General features: G+C 41.1%; 1 protein-coding gene across 1 annotated transcript; it reads left to right on the top strand.

Moving 5' to 3' along the window:
• Positions 1–15716: 15716 nt before the first annotated feature.
• On the top strand, positions 15717–19763 carry LOC149212115 (uncharacterized). The gene has a single exon (XM_089388563.1). It carries the CDS (start codon positions 15717–15719, stop codon positions 19761–19763), a length of 4047 nt encoding a protein of 1348 aa, XP_089244689.1.
• Positions 19764–21755: the final 1992 nt, after the last annotated feature.

The raw sequence follows: 21755 nt of genomic DNA on the forward strand, positions 1-21755 counted from the left end.
TTTTCAAGTTCAAAAATCTTTTTCAGCACGAAAACAATTATATATATTGTATTCATTAGGAAAGTTTATACATATACATATCTCGGATTATTACCGAAAGTATATAAGTGTAGTGTAGATGCCACATTCCTAAAAGTTGAAAAAAATGAAAATTGTCCAATATATACAACATGTATACCTGAAATAGTTACTTGTGATCTGTGTATAGAAATCAAAAAGACTTTCAAGACTTGCAAAAATTTGTGTGCTCCTACCTTGCCAGTGAGTTAAGCCATTGTATGGGGATTGTGTATAAAAAAAAAACATACTAGAATTACCATTTTTTTAGAATCATATACCCAGAAAACGAAAATCCTGGATCTGGAAGCAGTGGCTGTCCGTTCTAATCTGCGCCATCCATATGCCTTGGGGAGCTGTAAGGTCCATTTTAGATAGTGTATCTGCTTCTTTGTTTTGGTTCCTGCCAATATGAGCAATAGAATAGTGCCTCCCGCTATTCCATAACATTGCAATCCTGTCCAACCATCCAGCAAGATGAATGTTTTTATATAGTGCTTTGGCAAAACATGGTCAATGATTATCCTCGAATCTCCATAGATTTTCATATTCGGAATGTTAAGAAAGATATAGAAGGAAAGGAGTCCCGTTAATGCCACCGCTTCAGCTCTATTGTTTGATCCCGAACCTGCATTCCAGTAGATTTCAATGGCCTGATCATTTGTTGTTCTGATGTATACCCCGCATGCACATATCCCTTTTTGTGCAGCACTATCGAAGAAAGCGCATGGTGGTTCCGTGGGTGACAATATCGGGGGATCTCTTCCATTCCTAATTCTCTTTGTTGTAGTCGATAGACTCCTTCCATATATGTTCCTATTCTTTCCAGCCAATTCGAGAGAGCTGTATAATGTTATTATAGTTGCTACAACAGAAGTGTTTGATTCCTTCTTTGAACTGAAAATCCTGCCATTTCTCCACTTCCATATGGCCCAAATGGCCAATAAGGGGATGGCTCTCTGTTCTTTGTTCATGGTGCTCCATCTATTGAAAGCTTCAGTAATTGTTGGGAAAGAATAGTGGGCGAGACCATAATGTGCTGCAATATTCTGCCATATGGGTTGCACCCGAGGGCAGGTGAGGAAAATGTGTAGATTATATTCAGAGTTTTCCCTGCATAGTGGACAGATGGCAGGCCCATGCCACTTCCGTTTTTGTAAATTTTCCCAAGTGAGGTTTCTATTGTGGAAAACCAACCATGCGAAGATGATGATCTTTGTGGGGCATCCTGATCTCCAAAATATAGGGGGAAATATCTCTCCAGAATTGTCAGCCTCAGAAGTTATAAGCTGCAAATATATATGTTTTACCTTTACAGTCGCGGATCCATCCAATCCCTTCCATAACAAATAATCTTTATCCTCAGAACGAAATATTCCATGGCCACGCAGCATTGTTACAATAAAATTCCATTGAACCTCCAATTCCTGTTGGAGCTGTAGTTCATTTGTTGTTTTCCATATGGGGATAGCTCCATCCCAATTTCGAATGGCGCTGGCCCAGAAGAAGATCCCTCTGCTATGTAGCGCTCTCATTAGGCGAGGGGAGACATGGATTTTCCCTGCCCCTCCAGCAAATTCATCCCTACCAATCATAATTTTTGCTCCCGTTTGGAATTTTCAAATAAGATTCTGTCTGAAAAATGGCTCCAGTTTCCTGAAGCCTCTCCATATGGTAGATCCAAAAGGGGATCCAATGAAATTTTCCCTGATCCAAAAAGATATATCCATGTTGTTCATGTATTTTGCGTGTATGGCCGAGCTCCATAACTAATTCCCCATAATTGCCTTCCACATAGATTTGCACAGAAGTGCTTTTCTGAAATGGGATATATCTAAAATGCCCCATCCTCCCATATGCTTTGGTCGCGGCAGCACTGATAACTTTATTAGATGAAATTTGTATTGATCTTTGTCACATCCCCAAATAAAATTTGCAATCATCTTGTTCAAATTTTTTATTATAGCGGATGGAATATAGAACAGGTGCGCCCAATAGACCATTGTTTCTTAACAAAAAACAATTCATTTTTTATGGTTTCAAATTTTGGCTCAAATATATTGCTCATTAGCTGTTCTTGAGGTAAATGTTTATTGTCTTTCTAGATGCAACCCATTGTAGCTTCTATCAGGTAGCATATTTTTTCATTAACAATTTCAACGAATTTCTTTTTCTTATCCACTTGCGGAAGTGGAATCTTAATATTTCGGAGTTAATGAATTTTAAATCAACCTGTAATTTAATAAAAACATTAATTTAATAACCAAAGTTATATAATTTTAAACTTTAATAACTAATTTCATAACTAATTTTAATGAATTTTAATATTATTTTATTTTAATAACTATATTTATAATTAATCTTAATAAATTTTGAAATAATAATAAAAAATAATTATAATTACTATTAATTATAATAGTAATGAATTGTAATATAATAATAAAAATTTCAATTTAATAATTACATTTATAATTTATAATTAATAATAAAAATTAATTATAATTAAAATTAATTTAATGAATTTTAATTTAATAATAAAAGTTTTAATTTAATAATTAGATGTGAATTTTAAATCAAACTATAATTTATTAATTTTTTTAATAATTATATTTACATAATGTTAAACTTTAAAATACCCCTCTAAATTCTTTTAATTTAATGGGTAAACTTTAAGATAAAATTATAATAATTAAACTTTATTTTAATAAAATTTTAATTTAATAAACTAAATAATTAAATTTATAATTAATTTAATGAAATTTAAATACAAAAAACATACTTTAATTTCATAAATAAATTCATACTCAAGATTATTGTCAGCTTTGCATCTTGAACATCTATTTATTGAACTAAATGATAGACCAATCTTTCATAAATCTTTCTCATCCTGATGATGAACCACCATTACTGGTTCGAAACGTCGATCACAAAAACAAACTTAATGTGATATGAATCCAGAAAATGATTTAAACAAATCTTAATATTTGTCAATTTTTGTGTAAACATGTGAAGGAATTCACAATTGTGAGTAGTGATTATTGTTTTACTCACTAGCTTCTTTAGTATAATATTATACTTTGACATGGAATTGAATGAAATAGACTAGTAACATATTCATCTTTAAAATTGATTTGAGATATGATCCCTTGATAACTTAACCTCCCAAAGTCATTGAATAGAAACAACACAACTTTCTAATAAGTTGTAACTATGGCATCTATGGTTTTCACCTCAATTTTGTAGAAATTTTGAATAATATGACACCTATTCACAGAGATTATCCTGATTATACACTATTGCAGAATGCATGCATAATACATAACCTCCTCTACGTTGATCATCAATTTTGCAGACTTAAGAAACAATCGCATGCGCACATTGAAGCATCAATCACACATATCAACACAGTATATCACAGGGAAAGCATACAGCTAAAAACCCCAACTATATGTATATTATATTGATTGAGAACATGTAACAATACATAGTACAATACTCCTCACAAGTACTCAGTACTATCTCCACCTATTACACACAAACTAGCTCAGATCTGAATCAATCACAGGTTCAAATCTCCTCCACTGCTTGCCTGCCTCCACTGCGCAATCCTGCATGAGAATAGATGAGAATGGTTGATCCAAACTCGTATTTCCCTTGGTTGAACCACGCAATCCTCATTGGAAATACTCAATCCATTGATTGTGTAAATCTCATGCACAACTATAGTCACGATTGACAGCTATCTTGCCCTTTCACTCACCTCTAACACCTGTCTCCACTGAATTGTCCATGCATTGAGTTAACTGATGTATTCTTTAGTTGATTTATGAGTTAATAATTAGTGAATTAATTAATAATTAATTCACATCACTCATCACTAGTGTATTCTGCAGTTAGACTAAATACAACTAGTTCAACCAAGTCAAACTGAACACAACTCCATCAACTCCTCAATCAACTCCACCAAACTCAATCACTTGAGTTCTAACTGAAGTCCATCATGCAATAGCTCAATTGACCCATAAGAAAAGCGTATTTCCTTCTGACAGTTGCATGTGCCACATCCGTAGCTCGAACTGAAGTGCTCCAAGAGGATAAGATAATGTTTATAGTCCAAATATTACTAAGAGCTAATAATATTCGACTGTTCTATTTTATCCTAGCAGTCTAAAAAGAGACTTCACCCATATGTCTAAAAATAGAAGTCTATCTATTTTTACCAACATGACCAATCATCCAGAAATAGCATCCTGCAACTCATAGACCATGATCCATATGTCTAAAAATAGACTTTGCACCAAAAATAGCTTGCGGGCCCACTTCGTGAAGGCGACTCCTTTTCACTAAGATCCATCATCTTGTTGCATTTTCAACACTCCCTCTCAACAAGATATGGATTATCAGCAACCCCTATCCTACAACTCTGGAATGTTCTGCATGCAACACATTTGCCCAGTCCACTTGCTCCAACAACACTTGGAACAAAAAACACTCCCAACTGACCACTCTGTTGGGCTAGGAACATACTCTGATGCTGAAGCTCTACCTGCTACTGACAAGTGCTCCCTCTCTGACATCTACGCTACTGCAACATCTCCATGCATCTCGCACCATTGCACACCTCTTTGTGCCACCTAGCACTGTGCAAAACACTTGTGCCTCTCGCATTGCTATAGCCTACTAGCTATACGTTGTCCTAGGTTTCCCTGCACTGACGCTCTCTCTGTCGCTCCATCCGCATCTGTCTCTACCCAATCAGTCAGTTCCTGCTACTCCACATCAGGGCTCCCGTAGCAAGGTCTTATCCAAGAGGTTGGGTACCTCAAGGATCTTGCCCCTCCTCCTTGGGACGATCAGTCTATATCGCCCCACCTCCTACCTAGAGGTATGGCTGCATGTGATCCCTTAGCCCACCTGGCTCAAAGTTTCCCCCTACTGGAGGTCCCTACATGAGTAGATGTCTCTACTCAATCTCCTCTCAGCTTCCCTTCTTGTGGCTGCTCCATAATCTCCTGAAGCTGCTGCACCAATCATGACTCCTCCAAAATCATCTGAGACTTCTTCTGGCTCTGAATGTTGAGAGGTAATATACGCTCCCTCTCAACCACCAAGTCTCCGTCAATTGCCTCACTGCTCAAGGCTTTGCATGCATCTTGAACCTCAAGAGCATACAGGTTCTTGACCCGTGAACCAATCTGCTTCACCTATCTAGTGATGATGTTTCTAGGAAAACCTTTCCCTTACTGAAGACTACATCATAGCCTCTGTCTTCCAGCATCGCGATCGACACCAATTTTCTCTTCAGTCCTGGTATATACTTGACATCGGTCAAGGTAAGGCGATCTCCATGCTCCCTCTGAAAAATAACTGTGCCTACACCTAAGACACTATACTTCTCATCATTACCCATTGCTATGAGTATCTGGAGATCTTTCTCCTCCAAAGTACTGAACAAACTCTTGTCACCGGTCATGTGGAAAGAAGCTCCACTGTCAAGAAACCAACCACTTCCCACCATGGATGAAACCATGCATGCGAAGAGTGTGAAATCCAACTCAAACTGTGAAGCAAGTGCCTCACCTTCAGATCCTTCCCTGGATACCTTCTTGGATTTCCTCTGTGGACAATTTGAAGCATAATGGCCCACCTCATGACAACGAAAGCATCGCACTTTTGATTTGTCAACCTTCTTCCCATCATTGGAAGAACTGGATTCGGAAAGAGAAACCTTCTCCTTCCCCTTCTTTGCTTTGGCAGCCAAAGCGCAATTTTCTTCATCAGATGCCTTTGATGAAGATTCGTCCCTGGTATTCCGCCTGATCTCCTCTTGCACAAGATCAGACCAAAGTCTCTCCCATCCTGGAAATTTCTCCTGACCATTGACAGAGTCCTGATAGGAATGCCAACTCTTCGGAAGACCAAGGAGAGCCAAGCTCACTAAGTCCTCATCATCGACATTCACCCCCACACTTCCCAGCTCATCCCGGCATTGGGTGAACTTTGTGAGATACTCGGGCATACTGTCTCCATTCTCACACTTAATGTTTCTGCGTTTATCCTTGAGCGCCAACTTCCTCTGGTCACTATTGCTTTGGAACAGATCTGTCAATGCTTTCCACATCAAGTATGGAGAAGCCTTTCCATGCAGGCTGGAAACAATGTGATCCTTCATGCCCTCCAACAGAATCCTTCGACACTTTGCTGTCTTCTTTTGCCAAGCCTCAACTTGAGCAATATCAGTAGGCTTTGGGACCTCAGCCTCTATGAACTCCTTCAGCCCATTGTCATCTAACACCGCATCCATCCTATCTTTCCATGCAATATAATTCGAAATGCCCTCAAGAGCATACTCCAATCACAATCCGTTGAAAGACATTTCAACTTTGACACCAAGAAAACACTGCTGCAAATTCGAATTCCACCAGCTCCAAACTCAACCGCTTCTGATCTAAAATTCGTGAGAACAAAGTATTTCTCGTACAAAGATTGACTGTATGGGCTTTTACCGGATATCTCACCTTCCAAAAGAAGGATGAATCCAGAGGCTACCTGGCCTGATTACAGACTCTGTCGGAAGAAATAAAATGCAATCACTTTCTAAATAATAGATCTGATGATCAACTCTGCTCTGATAACATGTAGAAATTTTGAATAATATGACACTTATTCTTAGATGTTATCCAGATTATACACTATTGCGGAATGCATGCATAATACATAACCTCCTCTACGTTGATCATCAATTTTGCAAAATTAAGAAACAATCACATGCACACATTGAAGCATCAATCACAAATATCAACACAGTATATCACAGGGAAAGCATACAGCTGAAAACCCCAACTATCTGTATATTATATTGATTGAGAACATGTAACAATACATAGTACAATACTCCTCACAAGTACTCAGTACTATCTCCACCTGTTACACACAAAATAGCTCAGATCTGAATCAATCACAGGTTCAAATCTCCTCCACTGCTTTCCTGCCTCCACTGCACAATCTTGCATGAGAATAGATGAGAATGGCTGATCCAAACTCGTATTTCCCTTGGCTGAACCACGCAATCCTCATTGGCAATACTCAATCCATTGATTGTGCAAATCTCATGCACAACTATAGTCAGAACTGACAGATGTCTTGCCGTTTCACTCACCTCTAACACCTGTCTCCACTGAACTGTCCATGCACTGAGTTAACTGATGTATTCTTTAGTTGCTTTATGAGTTAATAATTAGTGAATTAATTAATAATTAATTCACATCACTCATCACTAGTGTATTCTGCAGTTAGACTAAATACAACTAGTTCAACCAAGTCAAACTGAACATAACTCCATCAACTCCTCAATCAACTCCACCAAACTCAATCACTTGAGTTCTAACTGAAGTCCATCATGCAATAGCTCAACTGACCCATAAGAAAAACGTACTTCCTTCTGACAGTTGCATGTGCCACATCCGTAGCTCGAACTGAAGTGCTCCAAGAGGATAAGATAATGTTTATAGTCCAAATATTATTAGCTAATAATATTCAACTATTCTATTTTTAGCCTGGCAGTCTAAAAATAGACTCCGCCCATATGTCTAAAAATAGAAGTCCATCTATTCTTTACCAACATGACCAATCATCCAGAAATAGCATCCTGCAACTCATAGACCATGATCCATATGTCTAAAAATAGACATAGTCTAAAAATAGACTTTGCACCAAAAATAGCCTACGGGCCCACTTAGTGAATGCGACTCCTTTTCACTAAGCTCCATCATCTTGTTGCATTTTCAACAAATCTTAATATCTTTTATATGTTGGGTCCCTATAATACTAGTGATTACCCCATTACTATTGTAGTTATACCCCTTATTAATATTGTTGTGCCCCTTTTGCCCCCATATTGTTATTACTGTGCCCCATAGAATCCCTCTATTGTTATTTTTGTGGCTTTATATTGTTATTGTTAGGTCGACTAGATTATATTGTGACTCCTTAGACTCCTATATATAGAAAGGAGGTTTTGTCATTTGTATCATCCAAGAATTGTTCATTTATGTAATGTAAAGGAGGTTGCCCCCTCGAAGAGGCTGAATGCTAAGGCGTTGATCTATCTTTTCTATCTTTTCTTGAGCTGGTTTCATAACATTTGGTATCAGAGCCTTGGATTCTAGGGTTTCGCTGCTCCAAACAGGTCATCGTGGAAATTTCGCTATAACTTTTTTTCTGTGATGTTTCGGAAGTCGCAAGAAAAACCCATTTGAGAAGAAATTACACTGAACCTTGGGTCCGAATTTCAGAGCTTTTCGCGCGATATTTACGGAGATATGATATGAGGAAGTTGGTCTTTTTGCAGACTCCTGAATTACATTCAAAACAGGTGACCTGGGGAAAATCGTCATAACGTTCTCTCTGGGGATCAGATTGAAGTTTCGTAAGAAGGTACAGAAAGAGGACAGATGGTAGTGTCTTGCGGGTGTTTTTCAAATCCAAAGGTCGAAACAGTGACTCGTGACACGTCGTACAAGTTCGCTCTACTGAACTAGTCTATAATCAAGTCACTGTAGGAGATTTCGCATAACTCTTCCTTGGAGAATCCAATTTGGGTCAGACTTGTGGCATTAGAAAGAGGACACAGAGGGCTACTATAGGTCACAAATTCAGAACTAGATAGTCAGAAAGTACAGAGATACATGAGAGGCAATATCGAGCTCCTACTAAGTGAAGAAAGGTGTGTAGATTTTCTTTAATTTTTGCTTAAACTTGGTTTGAAAATTTATTTTGAAGGAATTCAAAGGGCATATTAGAGAATTATTATCGGTAAATGATGCGCCAAGGAAAGAAAATGCAAACACCTAGTAAGGAACCTGAAAGCTCTAGCATGACTCATGAAGAAGAAGAAGAAATGCTACATGATATATCAAAATTACAAGAATAAGTGCAACAAGTGTCACTTGCACAAAAAGCAACAGAATCTAAGATGGATGGTTTAAGGAAAGATGTAGAAGCTAATATGGATGGTTTAAAGAAGGGTGTAGAAGCTAAGATGGATTATTTAAAGAAAGGCGTAGAAGCTAAGATGGATGGCATGGAAGCTAAGGTGAATGGCATGGACACTAAAATTGATGGCATGGATGATAAGATGGAAGAATTGAAGATAAATATGAATAAGTTGCTACAAGAAATGGTCACTAAGGGTGAAAGGGTACTAAAGGAAACTCATGATGAGAACAAAATAAATGTTAATCATGATTCCATAGACTCTAATGTTGGATCGAAGACTCACCATATTCCAAAAATCGATATGAGGAAGTTTGATGGAAGGGATCCCGCCACATGGATATTACAGATGGAGCAATTCTTCGATCTTAATAATGTGAAAAACACACAAAAGGTACATATGGAAACTTTATATTTAGAACCAAATCAGTTTGTATGGTATCAATGGCTTTGCTCTCGTAAACAATTTATCACTTGGGCAATTTTTACGGAAGAATTGATAACACATTATGAGGATACAAAAAGCAACACTTTTTTTAGCCAATTGATAAGTCTCAAACAAAAGGGTTCAATAATGGAGCACATTGAGGAGTTCCAAAAATTGAACATAAGGGTAAAAGATATTCCAGAGGAGCATAGGATTGATGTGTTCATAGGGTCTTTAAAGGATAATATCCAACATGATGTTCGCCTTTGGGAACCTGATTCATTAGAGAAGGCATTCAGGTTAACAAGAAAAATGGAAAGAAAAATTATGGCAACCAGGAAGCATACCACTCACAACTATAAAGACGGAAGTGTTGTTTCCGCTAGTCTTCCACAACCTATAAGGTTGACACCACAACAATTGGAAGAAAAAATAGAAAAAGGGCTTTGTTATAGTTGTGATAGCAAATACACTAAAGGTCATAAGTGTGCTGAGAAGAAATTATTCTACATAGATTGTGAAGAGGAAGAAGAAAAGGAGCAAGAAAGGTCAAAAGAAGAGGATATACTCCAGGAACAAAGCCTAGATAAAGAAGAAATGAATCCAACCATATCTTGTAATGCATTGGCGGGAATTACCACTCCTCAAACCATCAAGATAGAAGGACAAATCAAGAAGAAAAAGGTAATAGTGTTGATTGATTCAGGAAGTACCCACAATTTTATTCATTGTAAGGTAGCAAAAGAATTGAATTGCTTCTTATATCCAGCACCAGAGTGTCAAGTGATGGTTGCAAATGGAGGAACAATAAATTGCTCGGGAAAGTGCCATAATATCAAGCTATCCATGGGAGAATATGTATTGACTAGCCCAATGCTTTCCATTCCAATGGGAGGTGCTGATGTTGTACTAGGAGTCCAATGGCTACAATCCTTGGGTACAATAGCTTTTAATTTTCAAGAACTTTTCATGAAATTTTCTGTGGAAGGAAAGGAAGTTGAATTAAGGGGTATTGCAGGGAAACCGGGAAAGATAATCAGCTCTAACGGTATGACAAAGCTTCTAAAAAAGGAACAAAGAGGTGTAATTGCACAATTATGTTCGCTAGATGTGTCCACAGTGGAATCATCTATTTCTCCAGATCTCCAAAAAGTCTTGGACAATCATTCCAAGGTATTTGAGACTCCCAAAGGTCTCCCACCTATTTGTGATCATGATCATGCTATTCATCTGATTCCAGGAAGTGTTCCTCCAAACATCAGGCCGTACAGATATCCCTATGCCAAAAAGAGTGAAATTGAACGTATGGTTGCAGAATGCTAGAGGCTGGTATAATTCAACCAAGTCAAAGTTCTTTCTCTGCTCCAGTAGTATTGGTGCACAAGAAGGATGGATCATGGTGCATGTGTCCGGATTATAGGGAGCTCAACAAGCTCACTATTAAAGATAAGTTTCCCATTCCTGTCATTGATGAATTATTGGATGAATTGCATGGATCAATTTACTTCACCAAGTTGGATCTTCGTTCAGGATATCATCAAATCAGAATGAAGATTGAAGACATTCCGAAAACAACATTTAGAACTCATGAGGGTCATTATGAATTTTTGGTCATGCCTTTTGGCCTTACCAATGCACCTTCAACATTTCAAGGTTTGATGAATTCAATTTTCAAACCATTCCTTAGAAAATTTGTGTTAGTATTTTTTGATGATATACTAATCTACAGCAAGTCTTGGAAGGATCATGTTGAACATGTTGACAGGGTGTTACAACTATTGAAGGAGAAACAATTATATGCAAAAAGATCCAAATGTTTCTTTGGAGTACAAGAGGTGGAATATCTGGGTCATATTGTATCTCATGAAGGAGTTAAGGTAGACCCTAGCAAAATTAAAGCCATTAAGGAATGGAAAATTCCCACATCCATAAAGCATCTGCGAGGATTTCTCGGGTTGACAGGGTATTATCGCAAGTTTGTTAAGAATTATGGGAGAATAGCAGCACCTCTAACAACATTATTGAAGAAAGATGCATTTTCATGGACCCCAGAAGCAACAAAGGCATTCGAACATCTTAAAGAGGCAATGTGCCAAGCACCGGTCTTAGCTACACCGGACTTCACAAAAACCTTTATTGTGGAATGTGATGCTTCAGGAAATGGAATTGGTGCTATTTTAATGCAAGATGAAAGACCCATTGCTTTTGAAAGTCGTCCAATCAAGGGAAAGTTTTTACACAAAGCTATTTATGAGAAGGAAATGTTGGCAATACTCCATGCACTTAAGAAATGGCGACCCTACCTAATGGGAAGACACTTCAAGGTAAAAACGGATCATGATAGCCTTAAATACTTTTTAAAACAAAGATTATCCTCTGAAGAGCAACAAAAGTGGGTCACAAAGATGTTGGGTTATGACTTTGAAATCATCTACAAAAAAGGGAAGCAAAATGTGGTGGCAGATGCACTCTCAAGAAAGGATGAGGATGTGGAAGCATTGTTGTGCGCCATTTCTATTATCCAACCAGATTGGATAAACGAAGCAAGGGAGGAATGGAAGAATGACGAAGAAGTGTGGGCACTTATTCAGAAGTTACAACAAGATTCCAGTATGTCTAATACATTTAGCTGGCAAAATGATTCGTTATGGTACAAAGATCGTTTATACCTCTGTAAGAATTCCCAGCTAAAACAAAAGATTCTTATGGAATTGCACACTTCTCCCTTAGGAGGGCACTCGGGATTTTTAAAAACTTACCACAGGGTTAAGAAGGAATTTTTTTGGGATGGCCTTAAATCAGATATTCAAAAGTTTGTGGCGGAATGTTTGGTTTGCCAACAAAATAAAGTTGAAACAATTAAGACACCAGGTCTATTACAACCTTTATCCATTCCAAGCCAACGTTGGGAGGAGGTTTCAATGGATTTTATCACAGGTTTACCAAAGTCTGAGGGAAAGAGTGTCATCATGGTGGTAGTTGACAGACTTACCAAGTATGCACACTTTTGTGCATTATCACATCCATTTAAAGCCAGTACAGTTTCTACTACATTTATGGAAACAATTCAAAAGCTACATGGAAACCCAAAGATTATTGTAAGTGACAGAGATCCCATTTTCACTGGAAATTTTTGGACAGAATTATTTTCTTGTCTTGGTACTCAGTTAGCTCATAGCTCATCTTATCATCCTCAATCTGATGGGCAAACTGAGATAGTAAACAAATGTTTGGAAGGATATCTTCGTTGCTTTGTATCTGATAAACAGACACAATGGGTCAAATGGTTGCCTTTGGCTGAATGGTGGTATAACAATTCCTTCCATACAACAACAAAAATGACCCCATTTATGGCACTTTATGGGTATCAGCCACCATCCATCACATCATATTTAAGAGAAAATTCTAAGGTTCAGGCAGTGGAACATCACATCGAACATCAACAACAAGTCCTCCAACTCTTAAAGGATAACCTCGTGTTGGCACAGAATATAATGAAACAACAGGCAGATCAACATCGTAGTGAAAGAAGTTTTGATGTAGGTGATTGGGTATTCCTACGGCTACAACCATATAAGCAAATGTCCCTCAAGCAAGCTAAGAAGGATAATAAATTATCACCAAAGTATTATGGTCCGTATAAGGTGTTGCAAAAGATTAGTACTATGGCATACAAATTGGAGCTTCCTGCAGCTTCTCGATTGCACCCAGTTTTCCATGTTTCATGTTTAAAGAATGTTATAGGCGACAAGCTCCCAGTTCAAACAATATTGCCAGAACTTGACGAGGAAGGAAAAATTATATTGGAACTGGAAGGAGTCATAGAAACAAGAACTCGATAGCTACGAAATCTATCAATTTCAGAGTATCTTATCAAGTGGAAGAACTTATCCGCTGAAGATTCCACATGGGAGGATGAGAATTTTATGCAGAAGTATCCAGAACTACTCAAGCGTTGAGGACAACACTTTTTTTGAAGGAGAGGGGCATGTTGAGTCCCTATAATACTAGTGATTACCCCATTACTATTGTAGTTATACCCCTTATTAATATTGTTATGCCCGGAGAAAGATAACCGGGGGACGGCTCACGGGCTCTGCTAGGGTTCTGTGAACACCTGCACACGGCGCCGACAACAGAGTAGAACACTCAGGCTCAGACTCTGAGCAAGCTGCAGCTTTCTGTCCTGAAGCTCATACGAGACAAGAATGGAGCAGCCCCAGGGGGGGGCGACGGAGTCCTCCCCACCGCAGTCAAATTCTGAACACCAAGTAATCTTCGGATCAGTGAACGAAGAAATCCTGAACAGAGGGAAAAACCCTCAATCTGATCTCAACGATGACAATAACCGCAAAGAAAACAATGGCACATCGCAAGAAGAAAACGATATACCTGGAGAATAGCCGCAAATCACCTCTAGTACCTGCCGACCAGCGGCTAAGGTCAGACCCAGAATCGAGCTGCCGGGAGACAAGATCGATGATAGAATACAGTTCATGACGGACCATGCCCTGATTGGCAAGTTCATCGGCTTCTGGCCAACCGAACGGGCCCTAAAGGGATGGATAGCTGCTAAATGGAAACCCAAAGGGGATGTAACGCTACAACTAGGGCCGAAAGGATTCTTCACTGCGATTTTCTATTGTACGGAGGATAAACACAGGATTCTAGTCGGAGGACCCTATTTTTTCAACTCGGCTGGATTATACTTACGCGACTGGATCCCCAAATTCATCCCGGACAAAGAAGACTTATCATGGGCTCCTGTTTGGATCAGATTGTATTCGCTCCCGGACGAATACTGGGGGGAGGAGCTCCTCAAAAGAATCGGCAATGGGATCGGCGAATTTATCAAAGTCGCGGAGGAAACCCTATCTCGTAAGTATACCTCCTATGCTCGGATTTGTGTTTTTATTCGCCTTAATGAGCCTCTCCCTGAGTCTGTTGAGCTTGCTCATCGGGACGAAGAGTGGATCCAGCCCCTCGACTACGAGCATGTCCCGTTCCGATGCAGGAAATGTCATGCCCTAGGTCATCTCTTCAGGGACTGCCCTCTGAACAATCATTCTAACCCTTCTGATCCCTCAGGCTCCTCAGCTCAGGATGGCTTCACTAAAGTCTCCAGCCGGAAACGTGCGCACAAAAAGCCCTCTAATGGTCCCAAACCCCAGCCCCGCAAGCCGCATGGCCCAGTAACCAAGAACAGCTTCGGCATTCTTGGTCAATCCTCTGACGATCCCCCCTCTAGCAAGGAGACCGCTCAAGATCTTCCCTCCTCATCCTCCCCTCCCCTTTCCTCCTTCTCCCCTCCCAAATCCTCCGCCCCCCTATCCAACCCCATCATTCTGCAAAAGGATCAGACCAGCTCGGATGATAAACTCCACAATATGGAGGTGGATGGTAAAAATGACATTTCCCAGAATCTTGACCCAGACAACGAAGACAGCAATCAAGTGCAGATAATGGACGAGGAACCGGAAAGCATAGACTTGCACGGTCTTGATCTCTTAGAAATGGAGGCCGCATGCAGAAGGAAAGCATATGACGCCATCCCCGAGTTTCAACTCGACAAACTCGAACTGGTCATCTCTCGAGCCTATTACCAAAACCAACTAGGAATTCAGCCAGGTAGCCAATGGGACAGTACTCAGCGACACAAAGACTCAAAAAAAAGAGGAAGAAAGACAGATTTGCAAAGGACGATGGAAATTGGGAAAATCTTAGTTGATTCTGGTCGCTACGCCAAATTGACTAAGTATTTCAAGCCCTCTACCAGTAGTTAATCATGAAACTTATATCATGGAATATAAGAGGGCTTAACAGCCCTGGAAAACTCAGGATGTTGAAAAATTTGGTAAAGATGGAAAAGCCCCAAATTTGCTTTATCCAGGAGACTAAATGCAACAGCACTATGTTAGACAGTTTTTTTTTAAAAGCCTGGCCAGGATGCAGAACTGTAGCGGTTGATGCTTGTGGAGCCTCAGGCGGTTTGGCTATAGCCTGGAACCCTCAAGCAGTCGCCCTTACTGACTTTCAAGCGACGCATCATTTGATTCAGGCCACCTTTCACATTTTGGGGACAAACATTCACGGCAACCTGTCAAATGTCTACTTCCCGCAAGACACCAGCAGCAAGATAGAGCTTTTGGACACTATTGAGGTACTCAGCAACAGTAGGAATTTCCCGCTTTGGATAACGGCAGGGGACTTCAACATGATCACAAAAACATAAGAAAAGATGGGAGGAAGAAGTAGATTGGAGCCTGAGGTTGGTCGATTCAAAGAATTCATAAACTCGGCCTCCCTCATTGACATGCCGTTCTGCAATGGCACCTTCACTTGGAGCAATCGCAGGGCAGGCAAGCATCAAATCGCCTCCAAGCTGGATCGATTCCTCCTTTCGGACAATGCGGTTCACATCGGAGGGGATTTCTCTGCATCAATTCTGGCTCATTCCGGATCAAACCATTGGCCAATAGCTCTTCAATGGCGAAGACCCGGCAACACAACCAAAAAACCTTTCAAGTTTGAGGGATTCTGGCTCACTCATCCCAACTTCAAAGCGTTTGTCAAGAACATCTGGACCTCATTCATCCCCCCAGAAGGAGCTAAAATGTACCAATTTCAGAAGAAATTAACTTTCCTCAAGAGCCATCTGAAACGATGGAATAAAGAAACCTTTGGCAACATCTTCGAAGACAAGAAAAAGCTACTACAGGACCTGGATAACCTTCACCAGCAGATCATCACAGAGGGACACACGGAGGAAACGTTGGAAAAGGAACGCCATATTCACAACCTATTAAACGAAAGAGAAAAGCAGGAAGAAATCTATTGGAGGCAAAAGTCAAGAGTTCGATGGTTGAAGGAAGGGGAGCGTAATACCAAATTCTTTCATAGAACCACAGTACAACGGAGAATGACCAATAACATCCCCTTCATTCAAAATCGCGCAGGAGACAAGGTAGAAACGCATGAAGGGATTGAAGACGAGCTCCTCAATCACTTCCAAGAAGTTCATCAAGAGCAGGGTGAAGATAGGCAACAAGCCATAAATAAAATCACCAGCAATATTCCAAAAACTATCACAGAGGAACAAAATGAACACTTAATGCGCCCCATCAGCTTAGAGGAGGTGGATGATGCCATGAAACAACTCAAAGAGGGCAAAGCTCCCGGTCCCGATGGGTTCACAACGACTTTCTTTCATGCCTTCTGGGATATGCTAAAAGAGGAAGTCTGGCAAATAGTAGAAGAATCCAGAGCAACACGATGGCTTCTCCCATCTCTTAATGCTACCTTCATAGCACTCATTCCCAAGGAGGCAGAATCCATCACTCCAGACAAATTCCGTCCCATTGCACTTTGCAATGTCATTTACAAAGTTATTTCAAAGGTCATAGCTAATCGGCTCAAACCGCTTCTGCCAGCACTAATATCCAAGGAGCAATCAGGCTACGTAGAGGGGAGACACATAATGGACGGTATCCTGCTCTCGCACGAAATTATCCACTCTCTCAAGAACTCTAAGCAAGCAGGTATGCTCCTTAAGCTAGATCTCTCAAAAGCATTTGACAAACTGAACTGGCACTATATTCATCATATGCTAAAAGCCTTTGGTTTTTGTCCTTCGTGGATTCGATGGATCCTGAACATGATTAACTCCACTCATTTCTCCATTTTGATCAACGGCTTTCCTTCCCGCTCGTTCAATCCCTCCAGGAGTATCCGGCAAGGAGACCCCCTTTCTCCCTTTCTTTTCGTCCTAATGGCCGAGCGGCTTGGAAGGCACATCAAGCAAGCTCTTAACCTGAGGAAAATTAAAGGCATCTCTGTGCACAACTCCCCTGCCCTGTCCCATCAGCAATTCGTCGATGACACTATGCTGTTTGGTTACCCCTCGGCTCAAGAAGCTCGTCGACTCAAAGGTCTCCTCCAGGACTTCTCTCTGGCGTCTGGCATGTCTATCAATTGCTCCAAATCGCAAATCTTTTTTTTCCACACCCCCCCGTCTGTCAAGACTGCTGTCTCCCGCATTTTAGGCTTCTCCTCTGCCTCTCTTCCCTCCAAGTATTTAGGAGCCCCACTCACTGCATCTGCTATCAAGAACCCTGCTTGGCGCTCCCTTCTGGACAAAATTGAAAGTCGCCTCAATCTCTGGACTCACAGGTCGCTCAATCTCGCCAGTCGAATGGTGCTCATCAAATCAATTCTGCAAGCCATGCCTCTTTACTTGTTTTCTTCTTTGGCTGCACCAAAATGGGTTTTAAAAAGTCTCAGAAACATGCAGAGAAATTTCTTATGGAGCAGCACGGCCACCAATCGAAAATGGGCCTTGGTCAGATGGACAAAAGTCTGCATGCCCAGGGACAAAGGAGGAATTGGGCTAAGAGACCCTGAACACAGCAATGCCATCATGAATGCCAAAATCTGGTGGCAGTGGCTCACCAACCCAGAAAAACTTTGGGGAACGATTTGGACAGCGAAATATGCAGACAATAGACCCCAAGAGGAACTCATAAGGTTCACTCCCACTGAAAAAGGCTCTTTGATATGGAATGCTGCAAAGCAACACCATCACATTATACAACAGCATAGCTTCTGGGAAATCAGAAATGGTTGCAGTGCAAGATTTTGGACGGATGCCTGGAATCAAATGCCAAAACTCACAAACATTCTACACCCCACACTGACACCGACGAGGCAGGAACAACTTCAGGAAAAGGTCCAATCTTACTGGCAACCAGAGCTTGAAGAAGGTTTCAGGAAATGGAAAACCAGCAGCCAAACCCTTAACAGCGACGAGGATAGAATATGTCAGGAGCTAGACAAGGAACTAGGGAAAAGAAGAATAAGACAGAACAATGGCGAGGACATTCTCCGATGGGGATACCTACCTAAAGGAACTTACACCACTGCTGAAGCCTATAAAACTCTTTGTAACTTCGTCGCTAATCCCGACCCTCTATGGAAAAAAATTTGGGAACTTGGTCCTTGGCCAAAAATCTCCTACTTCCTCTGGCTGATAGGGCACAAAAAGATTCTCACTTGGGAAAATCTCAGAAAGCGCAACTTCCATGGCCCCTCGATCTGCCACAATTGTCTAAAGGATGAGGAAACCCTCCAGCATCTTTTGAACACCTGCCCTTTTGCCAAGCTTCTCTGGAACAGGGTCAGCTTCAGATGTCAACGACAGTGCATAATGGAGGACGATATTATTATTTCCTTAAGGTTATGGCCAAAGCAACCTTATCAAAGCTCTCTTCTCAATCATCTATGGCGTATCATCCCAGGGATAGTTCTTTGGAACATTTGGAAGGAACGAAATCAACGTATCTTCAAGAACAAAAAATCGACGCCAGAAATAATATGGGGCAAAATCCAAGGAAACATTCAAGAAACCATGGCACTCCAAAGCTGGACCAAAGAAGACAGACCAACTGAGGACAGTGAGCAGAACATTCTGAGAAATTGGCAGCTGCAGATACCTCAAGATCCCCAAGATAGCAACCTCCACCATAGCAGCAGCAATAGAAAAGACTGTCACTGGATTGCTCCTCCTGAAAACTCATACAAGCTGAACTTCGATGGAGCCTCCAAAGGTAACCCAGGGGCTGCAGGGTTTGGAGGCATCATTAGAAACCATGAGGGCTCCCCTCTTCAAATCTACCTAGGAAGTATAGGCTGGGATACCAACAATTCAGCAGAGTTGGAGGGGCTCTGGCAGGGCCTTCAAATTGCCTGGAACCTTAATCTCCTACCCTTAATAGTTGAAGGGGACTCCCAAATTCTCATAAACATGGTAACCCGTATTCATAATGGTTCACAAGCTAGGAAAATTGCACCCAGCTGGAGACTTGAGGCAAGATTAAATGATATTGCGCACAGGATTGATAATGCAAGGGCTATCTCCTTCAATCACACCCGACGAGAAGGAAACAAAGTTGCAGACCTCCTGGCCAACATAGGGGTTGAGACCAGCACCCCTCTAATCTCAGGCAACACAAACATCATTTCCAACAGGCAGCAGCTCCACAAGTGTGAAAGCTTAATTCAAGAGGAGGCTGCTGTCCCGGATGCGGGTGCCACCGTGCATGACCTGGTAAGGCCACTTGCCACGGTCGACAGGACACGCGACGGACGGAGAGCATTAAGGCTCCTCGCCGCCACCTCCCATCGACCTGCAATGCAGCATTCGAGCCTTAATGAAGGCGCAGGTTTCACAGCGAAGGCGGATGGCCGCATTCAATGCGGGGACATTCCGACGGAATGCAGAGGTCGTTAAATATGTTGATTTGGAAGCGGACGAAGCCCACAGCGATGGTGTTCTTGCTCTGTGTCCTGAGAGTTCTGGAGTCTTTGTGGAATTGGGGGAGACTGGTCGACTGCTGGTCCTCCCTGGTTCATGCCTACAGTCTTTTGTCTGTCATAGTGAGCCGAATTGGGAGAAAGCTTCGTCTGAGGAAGTGGAATTTGGGAACATGGTGCGTGAAAGAATGCCATGCCGTCGGGGCAGAGGCTCAGGGAGAGCCAGATCCGCTCGCGGGCCTGCAGCTGACCAACACAACCATTGTTTTTGTATTTACTGCCACCGACGAGGAGGAGCACCTCAGGTGCAGGCGAGTCAAGTTGTGGAAGCTGGAGGGTCCAACAATGGCGAGCAAACTCTACCAGCATTCGGCTCTGTCATCTTCTCGCTGCGCAATCCCAGAGAAAATCTGGGCATTAATGCTCATATTTCAGTGTTGTTTACCAGAATACCGGACGAATTTGAAGAAGGCATGCCTCGACCACCTGCAATGGAGCACCCCGCGGTCACTGAAGAGAGACTCCACCCGGAGCGAGAGGAAAATCTGCCTCAGGCTATGGAGGCAGAGTGTAGGCTCGTGGATAAAGGCAAAAGGCCTGTGGGGGAGGCCTCAAGCTCAAGGGAGGCGGAATTGCGGGAGAGCGAACCTGTGCTGCCGGCTTTCATGGACGGCCTACCAGAAGGACATGGCTGGGCGTGGATTCGGGAAGCTAAACCAGGGGAGGGCGAGCCCGGGGATGACGAGAGAGAGGGCTAAGCCCAGATGGCTCTCATGCATGAAGACTGGACGCGTGTGGGATCGTGGTCGGTTCTCTCTCCTGCTGTCTTTAGTCGTTCTAGTTTGTTTTTTTCTGTTATATGTTGGTCGTTCTCGGTCATATGAATCATCTGCTGTTTCTGGGTCACTCTTCCGTTATGGAATGGAGTTTTGTTTGGCTTGGGCTATCTCCACAAGCCCTGGTTCTATGTGACAATCTCTGCCCCTGCGAGGGCTTTACAGAGATGGTTTTTGTCTTTTTGTTGGAGGTTTTAGGAAGCAATCTAGGTACCTTCAGGTGGGTTTCTCAGAAATGTAATGGGCTGGGGGACTATGCTACAGCTGCCATGGGGCAGCAAGACATACTGCATGTAATTTTCCGCCGTAAATATTAATACAAAGTAGGTAATGTTGCTTAGAAAAAAAAAAATATTGTTATGCCCCTATTGCCCCCATATTGTTATTACTGTGCCCCATAGAATCCCTCTATTGTTATTTTTGTGGCTTTATATTATTATTGTTAGGTCGGCTAGATTATATTGTGACTCCTTAGACTCCTATATATAGAAAGGAGGTTTTGTCATTTGTATCATCCAAGAATTGTTCATTTATGTAATATAAAGGAGGTTGCCCCCTCGAAGAGGCTGAATGCTAAAGCGTTGATCTGTCTTTTCTATCTTTTCTTGAGCTGGTTTCATAACATTATATCATGAAATATGGTAGTGACTCCTATAGTGTTCATCCTACAACTTACTTTAAAGTGGCTTCAAAAGTATCGTTTTGAAATACATCCTCAATGTATTCAATATACACATCTTCAATGTATTCAATATACTTATTGTGGAGTTCAATAACCCTTATTATGAGAGCTTCAAGGTGATTTTTTTTTTTGGTTTTGGAAATATAAGTGAGGGGACCACAATTGTTGGGCCATTCAAATGGTGTATTGACTTTAGCATCATGGTACTTATAGAAATAGAAATTTGATAATTTGGTGGTTTTAGACTTTAGAACCTTGTGACAACTAGCCCCTTTAGATGATGTTTTGCTTGAATGTAACTTTTCTAATTTATAAACATAATAGAAATATATACTCTCACATTCCCTTTTCCTATGAACTTGGTAACATTACCTAAACTCTTTAGAAAAACACGAAGAATTTGAATCTCATCTCCTGCAATAGTCCTATGGAAGTTTTGACATGCCATAAT

Source organism: Pinus tabuliformis, chromosome 1_1, assembly GCF_031772625.1.
Source record: "Pinus tabuliformis cultivar Carrire ecotype Pingquan chromosome 1_1, CPIR1, whole genome shotgun sequence".
Taxonomy (NCBI): Eukaryota; Viridiplantae; Streptophyta; class Pinopsida; order Pinales; family Pinaceae; genus Pinus; species Pinus tabuliformis.

What these genes read in the sequence shown, in the direction of transcription:
- LOC149212115 (XM_089388563.1), top strand. Translation starts at nt 15,717, where the DNA reads ATGGGAGGAAGAAGTAGATTGGAGCCTGAGGTTGGTCGATTCAAAGAA.